The following is a 15,453-nucleotide window of genomic DNA, read 5'->3' on the forward strand; positions in this document are numbered from 1 at the left end:
TTTTTGTTTTTGCAGGGAAATGGTGCCGCTTTCAAGGACCCTGTCTCTACACTGGCACTTTCATGCTACAAGCAGGAAAGAGACAACCAACGACCATCCTAACAGGAAGAGGGGAGGAAATTGAAGTTAAGACATGAATAAGGCATTAGGCTAACTGATTTTGGCTAACATCCATTGCTTTCCTGTCAGCTTTTGGGCAAGATAATCGAAGAAAACTGAGGCTAAATATAGCTTCTATCTGTGTTTGAAGTATCAGTCTGGGAAAGATTACAACATCTCCTTTGCAGCAAGAATAACAGCAGATCTTATTATGCTTAGTGTCAATGCTGCCATCATGTGGAAAAACTTGGAATAACAGATTTTATAGCAGAATCCCTTGTAGAACAGCAAAGGATAATGGAAACAAATAAAGTATTGAGAAATGAATGATGGAGCAGAATTTCCTGTTAACTGCAATGATAGTATAACTTCAGCCCGATGTATTGTTCTCTTGCTCTAGATCTTCATTTCTGATCACGGCTGGTGTCCTGGGCTCAACATAATTAGTATAAATTTGGTACTGTTTTCATTGAGGTTGGATCACCTTGGGAGGTGACATGCTGGGGAGTGGTGGTGGAAATTAATGGCTTTAGCAGCTGTCAGATCACCATGGCCCACTGTGCCAGCAAATGTTATAAGAAGTGAAAATAATGAAATATTTTCTCACATCTCTGGTGGCCCTTCCATTTTTAAATCATCCCACTCCTGCCTGCCAGCCATAACAATCCTGGACACCCTAGTGTTCCTAATGCCAAGCGTTACTAAGGCACAAATGACAGGAAATCCATTGTATAATATGTTTCTGTGATTTGCTTGTAGTTATAATGCACCTGCCTGACATTATTGCTGGGAGTGGTGTCAAAGAGCTCGAACAACATTCAACTTTCTGTTCCTTCCTACCCAAGTGCCATAACTAATATGGAACTTTGGCCCCAGCATATTCCCAACATATACACTGATATGGCCTTGCTAGTTGGGGCCAGAGTGGCTGTATGTGGATTGATGCCAATGATTTCCTTGCAGTTGCATTCTCAAACTGATTGCATTGCTGATTTGTAAATCCCAAAAGGAAGCCAGGTACCTTCTCATGGAGAGGGAAGGAGCACTGGAGGTAAGCCATCTCTGGGTCACCCTCCTATCCCTTCTCATTTCAAAACCACAAAGGCTATATTAAATTTCAATGAGTGGAAGATTTGGGACCACCGGAAATTGACTCAGTGACCACTGCACCCAGCTATCTGACCACCACCTAAGCTGATGTGAGATGCTGGAGAGAAAAAGTTGTGGAAGACTAAATATTGAAATATGTTTGCTTTGTCTGAGTTTCTCCCCTCCCCCCCCGACCTGCCACTAGCATTGATTGGGATACTATTATCAAGTGTCAGTGCCCCTCTGTTACCTCACTCAAGGCCATTCATCATATGTGAGTTCAGACAGTTGGTGTTGGCAGGTTCTTAGAGCATGAAAAGTTTCACAGTCAATATCTTTCCTGTGCTCATGTCCACATATGCCTACATGTGTGTGCCTCATCTACAGAAAGTGTTTCCTCTTGTGGGGTAAAGCAAACAACTAGAGGCCTCAATATAAGACAGTCACCAAGAAATTCAATAGGAAATTCAGAAGAAATTTATTTGCCCAAAGAGTAGTAAGAACATGGAACTCGCTAGCACAGAGAATGGTTGAAGTGAATAGTATCGATTTTTTAAGGGGGAATTAGACAAGCATATGAGAGAGAGAGAGTAGATGGTTATGATGATAAATTTGGATGAGGAAAGATGGGTGAAGGCTTGAATGGAGCATAACATTGGGCCAAGTGGCCTGCCACTATGCCATATATCCTATGTAATCCTATGTATATGCATTTACCAGCAGAGACCAGAATTTTGTGGATTGTTTTCTTTCGAATATCATCTATTGTTTTAGAATGTTGTGGATTGTCTCAGCTGCCTTATGGAATTTGTCATAGCTGTCAAAATGAGGGCAGAGTTTTCAGAGCAAGTTGTTGGATGTGGATTGGCCTGAAGCCCAGTCAGGGAGATGGAAGCTCTTAATAAAAAGATTTATTTTTTCAGCTTTATAGGCCAGAATTTTCCACTCCCATTGATAGTGGGTGTCATGGCAGTCATAAATGGACAATATGGTGAAAAGACCAAAAATCGGTTTTACGCTGTCGTGAAACCAGTTTGCGATCGTTCACTCTAACCATCAGTTGCAGGCTGCATTTTCCACTGTCCAACATCGGGAACTTAATTTTAATGCACTTGCATCTCATCATTGTATCCGCATGCTGGAATCATCCCCCCACGTCAGGTTTACCTCTCACAGCGATGTGACTTAAGAACCACGTGATTTATGACTGCCTTTAAAAGGCCTGCACCTGCCAAGCTGAACTTAGAGGGAAATTCAGAGGTAAGTGCACACAACCTTGCGCAGCACTCACAAGGATCGGCCATAGGGCATCAAAGAAGAGGCGCCGTGCATTCGGGCGGGGGGCACAGGCAAGCCGCTTTTTCCCAACTGGCTTTTGGTGCGATGTCAGGGCAAGGACTCCAGTGCAGATGGGGACGGGGGCGAGGGGGGAGCGGTGGAGTTGGGTGGGGGGAAGGCAGCACAGACTGAAGGGAGCACATGCCGGGTTCGGGGAGCGTGGGGCTTTGGTTGGGTGGAGGGTGAGGGAAGTGGCCACACACTTGGAAAAGCTTGTCAAAGTGAGCATTTTTCTCCTGCTGAGACCGTTCAGCTGCAGCTCCATTGATATTTCTTGGAGTCGGGCCTCTGAAGCTTTTCTGCCCACTCTAGTAATGCACAAGCATGAAAGTGCCACCGAATGCTCCAGAAGTTTTCACCCCTCAGGTGCAGACTGCAAATTAATGTGCGTTTTACGGGGCAGCAGTATAATTGGTCAACTGGGCAAGTTGTAGAATCCCCTTGCGAAATGTGGCCATGGCGCAGTCACTGGTAGAGGCGCTCACAGCTCCTTGCAATGTCTTTGTTAAGGTTTGGACCAGTATCCATCATAATTCAAGCTAACAGCGCAGCCTTGCAGTGTGGGTTAGAAGAATGCCTATGGCTTGAGCTGAGAGCACAGCAAGCAGTCCAGTGGCCAAATCTGCCACCAATCGGTCAAGTGGAGAGGGGCCATGAAGCGTACTAAACTCTGGACATCCAAGTGTTGGCCACCACTCTCCAGCATGGGTGAAGGGGCTTTCAGAATTAACCAAGAGAGGTCCTTAGGACACATATGCTAACCCATGCGTCTCTCTCTGATCCCGCAGGAGGACAACAGCAGGATCATGGAGCCTGGTGATCTAGCGGCATGCCTCATGGCTTACAGGAGCAGAGAAGAGGAAGAAGAGAGTGGCAGAGGCACCTGGGAGGAGCACCACCCTCAAGAAGAAGGTGCTGCAGGGCCTCCTGCGCACACCGCTGAAGATCCACAGTGAGCTGTTGTCTTTAGGTGCTTCGCTAGGCCCAGGGTCTATAGACGGCGCCTGACATTCCTGCAGGTGACTGAGAACGAGTGTTGCTGAAGACTGCTTATGTCTAGGGAACTGGTTGGTCACAAATGCCACCTGCTGCAGGATTTAGCACCACGGGGACATGGAGGCATCCACTGCTAGTGGCCATGAAAGTGACTGCAGCGCTCAATTTTTACTCCAGTCGCTCCTACCAGGGCTCCAGAGGTGACCTGTGCGGGATCTCGCAAGCCTCCACCAACAAGTCGGACACCAACTTTGCAAAGTCACAGAACTTTGTGCATTTCACCCGAGGATCAGACAAACCAGGAAGCAAAAGCGCTGAGATTTGTGGCGATCTCTGGGTTTCCACAGGTGCAGGGTGCCATCGACTGCATTCACATGGTACTTAAATCTCTGTGGCAACAAGCAATCAACTACATCAACCGTACAGGCTTCCACTCACTGAGTGTTCAGCTGGTCTGCGACCACACAAACCCATCCTACAGGCCTGTGCACGGTTCCTAGGGAGCATCCATGACTCCTACATCCTTAGCAGGTCTCAGATCCCTGACATCTTGCAGGGCCACAGAGGCTGCAGGGTTGGATCTTCGGGGACAGCAGAGAACATGGCTGATGACTCTCGTGCAGCAGCCTCAGACTGTAGCAGAGCGATGGTAAAACAAGGCTCATGCTGCAACGCGGACTTGGGTGGAGTAAACGACAGGCATTTTGAAAATGAAGTTCCAGTGCCTCGACGGGTCTGGGGAGCAATACAGTCCCCAGAGGGTGTCATGCACCATCATAGCTTGCTGCATGCTTCACAACCTGGCGCTCCAATGGCTAAGGAGGAGATGGAAGAACTGCACGTGTTCTCCAATGAGAAGGACGTCAAAGGGGATGAGGGTGATGAGGCCCTCGAAGGTGATGAGGCCAGTGCACTGGCCAGATGAGGCAGGCACACTCGTGAGGCCCTAATAGCTGCAAGATTCATGGACAATGGTGACAAGATGCAGTGAGGACAGTTCTGACATCCTCACACTGCACCTGTGAACATTTGGCTCCTGTGTGGCTGATGACAGCGCACATACCCTCAGTGTTCAGGCTCATGTCATGGAGACACAGCGCAGGTCCTAATAGTTGCTGGATTCCAGGAGGATGACAATGACATGCAGAGAGGACACCCCATAGATCTTCACATAGCCACTGTGAATGTCTGACTCCTGTCTGGCCGAGGGCACATCGCTTGCATTCTGTGATCAGGGTCATATCATGGAGGCGCAGCTGTGAAACACTGGGCAGAATTTTTTGTTTGTCGGGCGGACGGGCCTGACCAATGGCGGGCGGGTGCGGAGCCGATCACCGCCAGTAATCAGGGCCGCACTGCCATTTTACTTTTTAAAATATTAAAAATAAGAGAAAAGAAAAATCTCTTACATGTCCCCTCATGTGACAATGTCGCATGAGTTGGGACATGTTCATAATTTACAGAACAACTTTATTACAATTTTTAAAACCCTACATGAAACCTCATCCCGCCGGTGGATGAGGTTTCATGTTTTCTCTAGTTGCTGCCAGGGCTCCTGGCCTGCCCACCAACCTTAACGTTGGACGGGCAGGTCCTTTAATTGTTTAAATGATCCTGTCAATGGCCTCAGTTGGCCATTGACAGGTCGGCGGGCCCGCAGCTGATTTTGCTGCGCCCCAGCCTTCCTGAAGATTTAAATGGGGCGCAGTGACGTCGGGGGTTCTGCCCGACATCATCCTGCATCATTTTACACGTCGGTGAGTGGGCCCCACCCCCAGCTCGCTGACGGTAAAATTCCGCCCATTAAGTGCACCTGATCCCTTCAGAAGCATACGTTCACCAGGCACTGATGCACAGAACAGATGGGGGCCAGCCCCACCTTAAAGGTGCTGAGAGCACAGAGAGAATGATGGAACTCTGTGATGCCTGCCCACGACATTCTGGCAGCAATGACCAGCAGGTGCAGGCATCACTAATGTGAGTGTGAGACCGGGCCATCATTTTAGTCTGAAGGTTACACACTGTACAGGAAAGATGCCATGGACTGATTTATCTGCCTTTACCTTGTGCAGGAACCAAGGTTTCACATCTGAATGATATAACACTGTTCATCATAACAAGGAGCCATAGACAAGGAGACATTCTTGGGAGTTTATTTACAATAGTGAACATTATGTACAAGTGATTAACACCTGTACTCACGTGCGCTATGACATCTTCTAACCCTGCCGCTACGTCTTGGTGCTCTCCTGACATCTGTCGTGGAGGTGGAGGCAGCCTGCTGACTATTGCGCCCTGTTCTCTGTGATGACTTTGGCAGACTTCCTCTGGAGGGCTGAGACCTGGAGCGTCCCGGCCTGCTTTGGATGTCCTGCTGTGGGCCAGCTGCACCCTCCTTGGGCTGTTGAGCTGGAGACGATGGGGTCACAGGAAGAGGGGATTTGGATTGGCCGGACATTCCTGGAGTCACCTGGGTAGATGGCCCCGGGGTGTCGAGCTGCTGGTCCTCCTGCCAGTGTTGACCTCGGTGCGTTGGCGTGCTGGCACTATCATCTCAGACTGAAGTGGATGGACTCCTCCGTTGTCCTTTGCAATCTGTGAAGTGCACCAGACATCCCTTCCTAATGTTCCCGTAATTGTCTTTGCAACTCCACTAACTGATTGAGGACCGAGTCCAGAGGCTCATCGTCTGACTCAGACTCAGCAGATTCCTTGCCTCCGCCAGTCCTCCAAGTGCCAACAACCTCGGATGTCCCTGTCTCAGCCTGTTGAGGAACAGATTGTTTGCTGTGCTCACCAGGTTGTGATCCTGAGGTTGCTCAAGGTCCCACATGGGAGACTTATAAAGAAGGCAAAGGCACATGGGATTTAGGGTAATTTGATAAGGTGGATTCAAAATTGGCTTAGTTGCAGGAGGCAGAGGGTGATGACAGAAGGATGCTTTAGTGACTGGAAGCCAGTGTCCAATGGCGTACCACAGGGATCTGTGCTCGGTCCCCTATTATTCGTCATTTATATAAACGACATAGATGACTATGTGGGGGGTAGGATTAGTAAGTTTGCAGATGACACAAAGATTGGCCGGGTGTTTAACAGTGAGGTCGAGTGTCTTGGGCTGCAGGAAGATATAGATGGGATGGTCAAATGGGCAGATAAGTGACAGATGGAATTTAACTCTGAAAAGTGTGAGGTGATATACTTTGGAAGGAGTAATTTGACAAGGATGTATTCAATGAACGCATGGCACTAGCAAGTTCTGAGGAACAAAGGGATCTTGGCATGTGTGTCCATAGATCTCTGAAGGCGGTGGGGCACGTTAGTGGGGTGGTGAAAAAGGCATATGGGACACTTGCCTTTATCAATTGAGGCATAGATTACAAAAGTAGGGAGGTCATGTTGGAGTTGTATAGAACCTTGGTGAGGCCACAGCTGGAATACTATGTGCAGTTCTGGCCACCATATTATAGGAAGGATGTGATTGCACTGGAGGGGATGCAGAGGAGATTCACAAGGATGTTGCCTGGGATGAAACATTTAAGTTATGAAGAGAGATTGGATAGACTTTGGTTGTTTTTGTTGGAGCAGAGGAGACTGAGGAGCGACCTGATCGAGGTGTACAAGATTATGAGGGGCATGGACAGGGTGGATAGGGAGCAGCTGTTCCCCTTAGTTGAAGGGTCAGTCACAAGGGGGCCTAAGTTCAAGGTGAGGGCAGGAGGTTTAGGGGTGATGTGAGGGAAAACTTTTTAACTCAGGATGGTGACGATTTGGAATGCGCTGCCTGGGAGGGTGGTGGAGGCGGGTTGCCTCACATCCTTTTAAAATTACTTGGATGAGCACTTGGCACGTCATAACATTCAAGGCTATTGGCCAAGTGCTGGTAAATGGGATTAGGTATGCAGGTCAGGTGTTTCTCACTTGTCGGTGCAGACTCGATGGGCCTCTTTGGCACTGTGATTCCGTGATTCTACATCTAAGTCCCACCCAGGTTTGTGTCTCTGTGCTGGTAGAGGGTGTGGGTGAGTGCCGTGATGAGTCTTCAATGGTGCTGCCCTCAGGGTCCTCATCCGAGGTGTTCTCAACCTTGGGGTCAGGGTCAAGGTTGCCTGAGGTCGATATGGCAGATGTGCCTAGGACAGAAAGTGGAGATTATTAGTGCTTGACAGCCACGTTACACACAGAACAGAGGACTCAGAATAGCGCTGAGAGAGGGATGAAGTGGTGCAGGATCCTTACGTGGATGCTTGCTGTTGACCTCACTGTCACCGCAGGAACAGTCCACGTCCTCTCTGGCCAGTTCCAATGCACGACTCTCAAACGGAGTGAGGACCTTGATGTCCAGCACTCCATTCCCATTCTGGGACCTCGCCTGTTGATTGTGTGTGATCTTGTCCTGCATAAGGACAGATGGAGAGAGTGCGAGCCAGGCCAAATGAGAAGGATGACAGATGTGTGTGTGTGAGATTGGAGCCATGGACGGGATGAGGAGGCAGTCTCCAGAGGAGATGAGGCCAGATGGAGATGTGAGGGTGTGTGTTAGAGAATGAGTGGTGATGTCCCTTGGGCTGGCAGTGAGTGAGATGCCAGTGAATGTGCGATGGCCTTGTGAGTGTGTGAGTTTAGAGTGATGAGATGGTTGCCTTACCCTGGAGACACGGATGAGATCATTCATCCTTTTTCTGCACTGGATCACTGATCTCTTGTGTACAGCTTTGGCACTGACCACCTCTGCCACTGCTTCCCAAGCCGGAGCCATGAGACTGATGAGCCTCCTGCAGCCAGAGCTGGGATAGAGGACATGGCGGGGGGCCTCCACAGCGTCCAAAAGGCATCCTGGCGATGCGTCACTGAATCAGGGGACTGCACTCTTCTTGGCTCTTGAGGCCATATCTTCACCGGAGCAGTCCTGGTCTGCAAGCATTGAGAAATGTGTGCATGGCTGCAGTTTAAATATGGTGCCCGGAGCGAGGAAGCAGCGAGGTAACAGAGTGGCGTGCAAATTGGGGGCCGGCCGCCAGTGATTTGGCGTATTTCCTGTGACTGCATAATTTATGAGGCTGGAAGGGTGTGAAAATTCGCCATTGCGGTTGGCAGGTAAAACGCCCCACTACCGCACTTGTGAAAATCTGGAAAGATGCCGCCCATAGTTAGGCAGGAAAAAACCTCAAGGATGAGCTGCATAATTGTAATAAAGAAACATCAGTGGCTGAGTCCATTCAATTGTTTCTTTTGTTACCACCACTCCCAAAGGTGGGATGTTATCTTTTCATCCCGTTTGAACGATCTCTTAATATTGAGATAGGGCAAGTTATCTTTTTTGTAATGTTTTTATGAGCAAAGTTCATTGGGATTCAGATTGCTGCAATTACACAAAGTTTGCTATATATCTGGAATAGTGAAGAACACCTGATTGAAAATTCAAATTGACTCATTTAATGTGACCAAAGATCGGTTAGAAGTGCGTAAGTGCTATAATCCAGTATAACGTTGAGTTAACACATGTGGCGGAGGTATGTGCTCTGCTGATTGCCCTCTTCACTTGTGAAAATGTTTTTAATTTTCAAAATAAATATAAAAAATTGCTATTCAATAGAGATTTATTCTTAGTGCTATACTTTCTTATGCTTTGAATGGCTCTTTACTTTTTTGTTTTGCCTGTAGCTCTGCCTGAATGGTCCTTTGAAAAGGACAGTCTGATTCAGTACCAGCAGAAAGGCGCTCTTAGCGCTCGCAGGACACAAGTGCAGCTGATGCTCCGTACCCGGAATCCCAACTGTTCTCTCTTCAGTCTAGCATCCAAGGACACCAGCGAATACATTATACTGGAGGTGGTAACCAAGAACTTCTATTCAAAACTAAAGTACCAAGGGCATCCAATAGAGTGTACACTGGCCATAGCTCTTCCCAAGAATTCATTCCAAAACTTTCACTCATGATGATGCATCTGGAACCCCTCAGTGAGATTATTGGCACATTAGCGTGTCATAATTCTCAAGTATCCACAGGAGTTAATGCATCCACTCAGCATCGTATGTGGGCCTAATTCTTTGGGAGACTGTTAATGGAGACCAAAAATAAGAGATGGAATTTAATATGGGGAAGTATAAGGTCCCCACTTTTGTTCCAAGAAAAACAAATCTAAAAGACTTTTAACTGGTGGGAGACTAGGAGCTGTGAAGAAGTAAATGAATTTGAGTATCCAAATACACAAATAACCAAAAGATAATGCACAGGCATAAAAAGTAATTAAGAAGGAATATGTTGGCCTTTCAAAGGTGTGGAAGTGATGCTTCAGTTGTAGAGCCTGGATTAGACCCCATCTGATGTACAGTGTGGGGGTGGGGGGGTGCTGGGAGCTGGTGGGGATGGGGGTAGGGTGGTGTGCAGGTGGATGTGAGGCCTAGGGTGAAAATTTAAAAGGCTTACATTATGAAGATATGTTGCATAAACTTGTATCCACTTCAGTTTACAAGATTGAGAGTCATCTAATTGATGTCTTAAAATAATGAAGAAATTTGATAGGTTAGATGTAGAGAAATTATTTCCTCTTGTCGGGAAATGCAGAACAATTTTATTTTAAAATTAGAGCTATGCCATTTAAGAGTGAAATGAAGAAGATTAGTAAAGTTTTGTTACATAAAGATATCAAGAGATATGGAGCATAGGTGGGTCAATAGAGATGAGGTACAGCTTAGTCGAGATCTAATTGAACGGTGGAACTGGCCCAAGGGGTTGAATGGCCTACTCATGTTTCTATTTTACCATTGTTGGGAAAATTACTCATGAAATCAGGGATATTCCATATAGGGCAGGAGGCACATTTCCTTTTTTTAAAAAAATTAGCACAAGGGACATACTTGGTAATGAAGATACCCGCTAGATTTTTCTTCTCCTTTAACTTTGCATTCATTGTTCTGTAAAATGCTTTTAGGTCATTGTATTTTATCTATTGTTTATTCATGAGATATGAACGTCACTGATTAGGCCATCCCTAAACGCCCTTGAGAAGGTGGTGGTGAGTCACCTTCTTGAACTGCTGCAGTTCAACTGCTGCTGCAGCCCATGGTGCTGTTTGGGAGGATTTTGACCCAGTGACAATGAAGCAACGGCAATATAGCTCCAAGTTAATGGTGTTCCCATGCATTTGCTGCCCTTGTCCTTCCAGATGGTAGCAGTCATGGCTTTGGAAGGTGCTGTCAAAGGAGCTTAGGCAAGTTGTTGTAGTGCATGTTGTAGATGCTACACACTGCTGCCACTGTGCACTCATCGTAGAAGGAGTGAGTATTTAAGGTGCTGGATGGGGTACCTGTCAAGTGAGCTGCTTTGTCCTGAACGATATTGAGCTTCTCGAGTGTTATTGGATCCAGGCAAGTGGAGAGTATACCATTAGACTCCTGACGTGTGCCTTACAGACGGTAGACAGATTTAGGGGAGTCAGGAGATGTATTATTCACTGCAGAATTCCCAGCCTTCTTCACTCTCATAGGATGTGGGTGTCACTGGCAAAGCCGCCAGCATTTGTTGCCCATCCCTAATTGCCCTGGAACAGTGTGGCTTGCTAGGTCATTTAAGAGAGCAGATTGCTGTGGACCTGGGGTCACATGTAGGCCAGACCAGGTAAGGAAGGCAGATTTCCTTCCCTAAAGGGCATTAGTGAACCAGGTGGGTTTTTAACAACAATCAATGGTAACTTCATGGTCATCATCACTGAGACCAGCATTCACTTCCAGATTTTTATTCATTGAATTTAAATTCTGCCAGCTGATGTGGTTGGTGGGATTTGAGCCTGTGCCCCCAAAGCATTAGCCTGGGTCTCTTGATTACTAGTCCAGTGATATTACCACTATGCCACTGTCTCAGTCCAGTTAAGTTTATGATCAATGGTAACCCTGAGGATATTGATGCAATGATTATTAAAAGTTTCAAACCTTTCTTTTTTCTTTTCTGCTTTGCTTTGCTTCTGTGAAATAGATCATTGGTGGATATTTTGGGATCCGTGTCAACCTTGGTGATTCGGAACATTCATTGAAACTGCGCACAATGCGTGTGGACAATGGCCAGTGGTCTCTCCTAAACATGGATCGGCATGACAATGAGTTTACACTGCGCCTCAACAATGGAGGAGGAGCCCATGAGGTGACATCTTCCCTTGGCACCCACAGAGAAATACTAATCGATCCTTCAAGTCTGCTGCTAGGAAAAAGCCTTCCTGAGAGTCCACTAAGTGCTTTCCAAGGTACGATAGAACACGTGACACTAGCTCAGGATAGCAAATTATTTAAAATCTGCTGTGGTGAACAAGGTGATGGATATAGCTGCAGAAACCTCCATGCATAGAATCATAGAAATTTACAGCACCGAACGAAGTCATTCGGCCCATTGTACCTGTGCCAGCAAAGAAGAGCTAGCCAGCTTAATCCCATTTTCCAACTATTGGTCCATAGCTTTGGAGGTAATGGTACTTTCATTGCATATCCAAGTACCTTTTAAATGTGATGAGGGCTTCTGCCTCTACCACATTTCCACTTAGCGAGTTCTAGACCCCCATCAGCCTCTGAATGAAAAAATACTCCTCAATTGCCTTATAGTCCTTCTGCCAATTCTGTAAGGTTATTAACCTTAACGTCAACTTTGTTTCTCCTCCCCACTGAGGCTTCCAGACCTGCTGAGTATTTCGAGAATTTTCTGCTTTTATTTCAGATTTCTAGCAACTGCAGTATTTTGCTTTTGCATTAATGCCCATCTTTTTTTTTCATTCATTCACGAGATGTGGGCTTTGCTGGCTGGGCCAACATTTATTGCCCATCCCCAGCTGCCTTTGAGAAGGTGGCGGTGAGGTGCCTTCATGCATTGCTGCAGTCCATGTGATGTAGGTACACTCACAGTGCTGTTAGGAAGGGAGTTCCAGGATTTTGACCCAACGACAGTGAAGGAACGGTGATTTATTTCCAACTCAGGATGGTGAGTGACTTGGAGGGGAACTTCCAGGTGGTGATGTTCCCATCTATCTGCTTTCCTTTTCCTTCTAGGTGGTAGTGGTAGTGGGTTTGGAAGGTGCTGTCTAAGGAACCTTGTTGAATTCCTGCAGTGCATCTTGTAGATGGTATACACTGCTGCTACTGTGCGTCGATGGTGGAGGGAGTGAATGTTTGTGGATGTGGTGCCAATCAAGCGGACTGTTTTGTCCTGGACAGTGTCCAGCTTCTTCAGTGTTGTAGGAGCTGCCCTCATCCAGGCAAGTGGGGAGTATTCCATCACATTGCTGACTTGTGCCTTGCAAATGGTGGACAGGCTTTGGGGAGTGAGGAGGCGAGTTACTCATCATATGATTCCACGCCTCTGACCTGCTCCTGTAGCCACAGTATTTGGCTAGTCCAGTTCAGTTTCTGGTCAATGATAACCCACCAGGATGTTGATAGTGGGGGACTCAGCAATGGTAATGCCATTGAACATCAAGGGGCGATGGTTGGATTCTCTCTTGTTGGAGATGGCCATTGCCTGACCCTTGTGTGGTGCGAATGTGACTTGCCACTTGTCAGCCCAAGCCTGGATATTGTCCAGATCTTGCTGCATTTGGACATGGACTGCTTCAGTATCTGAAGAGTCGCGAATGGTGCTGAACATTGGCAATCATCAGCGAACATCCCCATTTCTGACCTTATGATGGAAGGAAGGTCATTAATGAAGCTGAAGATGGTTGGGCCTAGGACACCACCCTGAAGAAATCCTGCAGTGATGTCCTGGAGCTGAGATGACTGACCTCTAACAACCACAACCATTTTCCTTTGTGCTAGGTATGACTCCAACCAGCAGAAAGTTTCCCCCCTGATTCCCATTGACCCCAGTTTTGCTAGGGCTCCTTGATACCACACTCGGTCAAATGCTGCCTTGATGTCAAGGGCGGTCATTCTCACTTCACCTTGGGAGTTCAGCTCTTTTGTCCATGTTTGAACCAAGGCTGTAATGAGGTCAGGAGCTGAGTGGCCCTGGCAGAACCAAAACTGGGCATCAGTGAGCAGGTTATTGCTAAGCAAGTGCCGCTTGATAGCACTATTGATGATCCCTTCCTTACTTTATTGATGATTGAGAGTAGACTGATGGAGCGGTAATTGGCCGGGTTGGATTTGTCCTGCTTTTTGTGTACAGGACATACCTGGGCAATGTTCCATATAGCCGGGTAGATGCCAGTGTTGTAGCTGTACTAGAATAATTTGGCCAGGGGCGCGGCAAGTTCTGGAGCACAAGATTTCAGTACTATTTCTGGGATGTTGTCAGGGCCCGTAGCCTTTGCAGTATCCAGTGCCTTCAGCTGTTTCTTGATATCACGTGGAGTGAATCGAATTGGCTGAAAACTGGCATCAGTGATGCTGGGGGTCTCCAGAGGAGGTGGGGATGGATCATCCACTTGGTACTTCTGTCTGAAGATTGTTGTGAATGCTTTAGCCTTATCTTTTGCACTGTTATGCTGGGCTCCTTCATCATTGAGGATGGGGATATTTGTGGAGCCTCCTCCTCCCGTGAGTTGTTTAATTGTCCACCACCATTCATGACTGGATGTGGCAGGACTGCAGAGCTTATCTGTTGTTGGCCTAGTATATACTGGGCTTGCCTTAAAAGTTGAAAAATAAATGAGCCAAAACCACTATTGTGAAGTTTGGCTTTTACAAACTCAATTAGTGTGATGTTATGATCCCAGCTGATGTTATTACTGGACAAGTCAGATCCCAGAACCTGACCTGACAGATCCTAACTTTTATTTTTTGTTTAGAAAGATGGAGGGTGACTACAGAACAGAGTCACAGGGGTCTGCTGATGAACCCTTAACAAAAGAATAAAACAATTATTAAACGAGAAAAGATGAACGATATTACAATACTCCTTCACCCACACCTATACCTTTACAGATATGTGCAGATTTGTGACGGTAACACAAGTTACAAAAGCTATTTTACACTCCAGTGTTCACAGTAAGTACACAGTCCATGTAAACAAATAAGTGACCTGTGGTCAGACACACCACACTCTGAAACTAACTTACAGATGCCACCCCAACCAGGTGCTATCGATCACTCCTCAACTGCCCCCAGATGCTTATCACACCATGAGCCAACCAGTCTCATGGGGCTCCATCTTTCACATGAGAGTTTCCAATCTCAACTCTCAAAGAACTTGATTTGGAATCTTCTCCCAAACAACGCTTTCTCTCAGACATCTTCCACCAGGTTCCACCTCCAGCATCTTGAATCCTCCTTCCAAGGTTCCTCTCCCCTCAATCACCATGTATGTTCAAGCTTCCTTCCATGCACTGTATCTCAGACTCAGCCATGCCAACCAAACACCACTGCTTCACATTCCCATTGTAAAGAGTTACAGACCCTCAGCTGTCTCCTTGGATCTTCTGGCTTCCCGCAAACCTAATTTGATTTTAAAGTCCGCGTCCTGCAGCTTTCTCCCTTTGTGCTTGGAGCCTTTCTCTGCTCCTTACTCTTAACTTCACTTAACAGATTCCTGATTCCTGTCCTTGTCCTTTGACTTAACTTAAAGGACTTCTTGGGATTTCTTTTTTTCCTTTAGGACCTGCTCCCTGCAGTTCCGTCTCCCAGTAGACTGCTGACAACTTAATATCTCCCTTGAGATCAAGAGCTCACTTGACATTCGCTGTTACTTTAACTTTAGACCAACTCATCTAAGATTCTTAGACTTATTTTTCTCAGCCATCTGGGAATATGCCAGCCAGAGAGAGACTTAAACTGCCTCCTTCACCTCAAAGCATAATCACCAACAGAACTCGAACTGCTTTAGGTTTCTCTGTGTCTGTGTGGGGCCTCTCTCTCTGGACCCCTGTTGCTAGACAACAGCAATTTTTTTCTACCTTGTTTGTTTTGACTCCCCTTAAAATCATAAGCCTCCTTAAAATGCAGGCATCTTTTA

General features: G+C 46.8%; 1 protein-coding gene across 1 annotated transcript in view; it reads left to right on the forward strand.

The window, feature by feature from the left end:
• Positions 1-15,453, forward strand: part of si:dkey-22o22.2 (neural-cadherin) — a 289,349-nt gene that overhangs the window by 259,132 nt on the left and 14,764 nt on the right. The window contains exons 28-29 of the mRNA XM_041189292.1: positions 9,184-9,350; positions 11,494-11,758. Coding sequence (XP_041045226.1) covers positions 9,184-9,350; positions 11,494-11,758 — 432 coding nt within the window. The remainder of the gene's footprint in view (positions 1-9,183; positions 9,351-11,493; positions 11,759-15,453) is intronic.

Source organism: Carcharodon carcharias, chromosome 6 (assembly GCF_017639515.1).
Source record: "Carcharodon carcharias isolate sCarCar2 chromosome 6, sCarCar2.pri, whole genome shotgun sequence".
NCBI lineage: Eukaryota > Metazoa > Chordata > Chondrichthyes > Lamniformes > Lamnidae > Carcharodon > Carcharodon carcharias.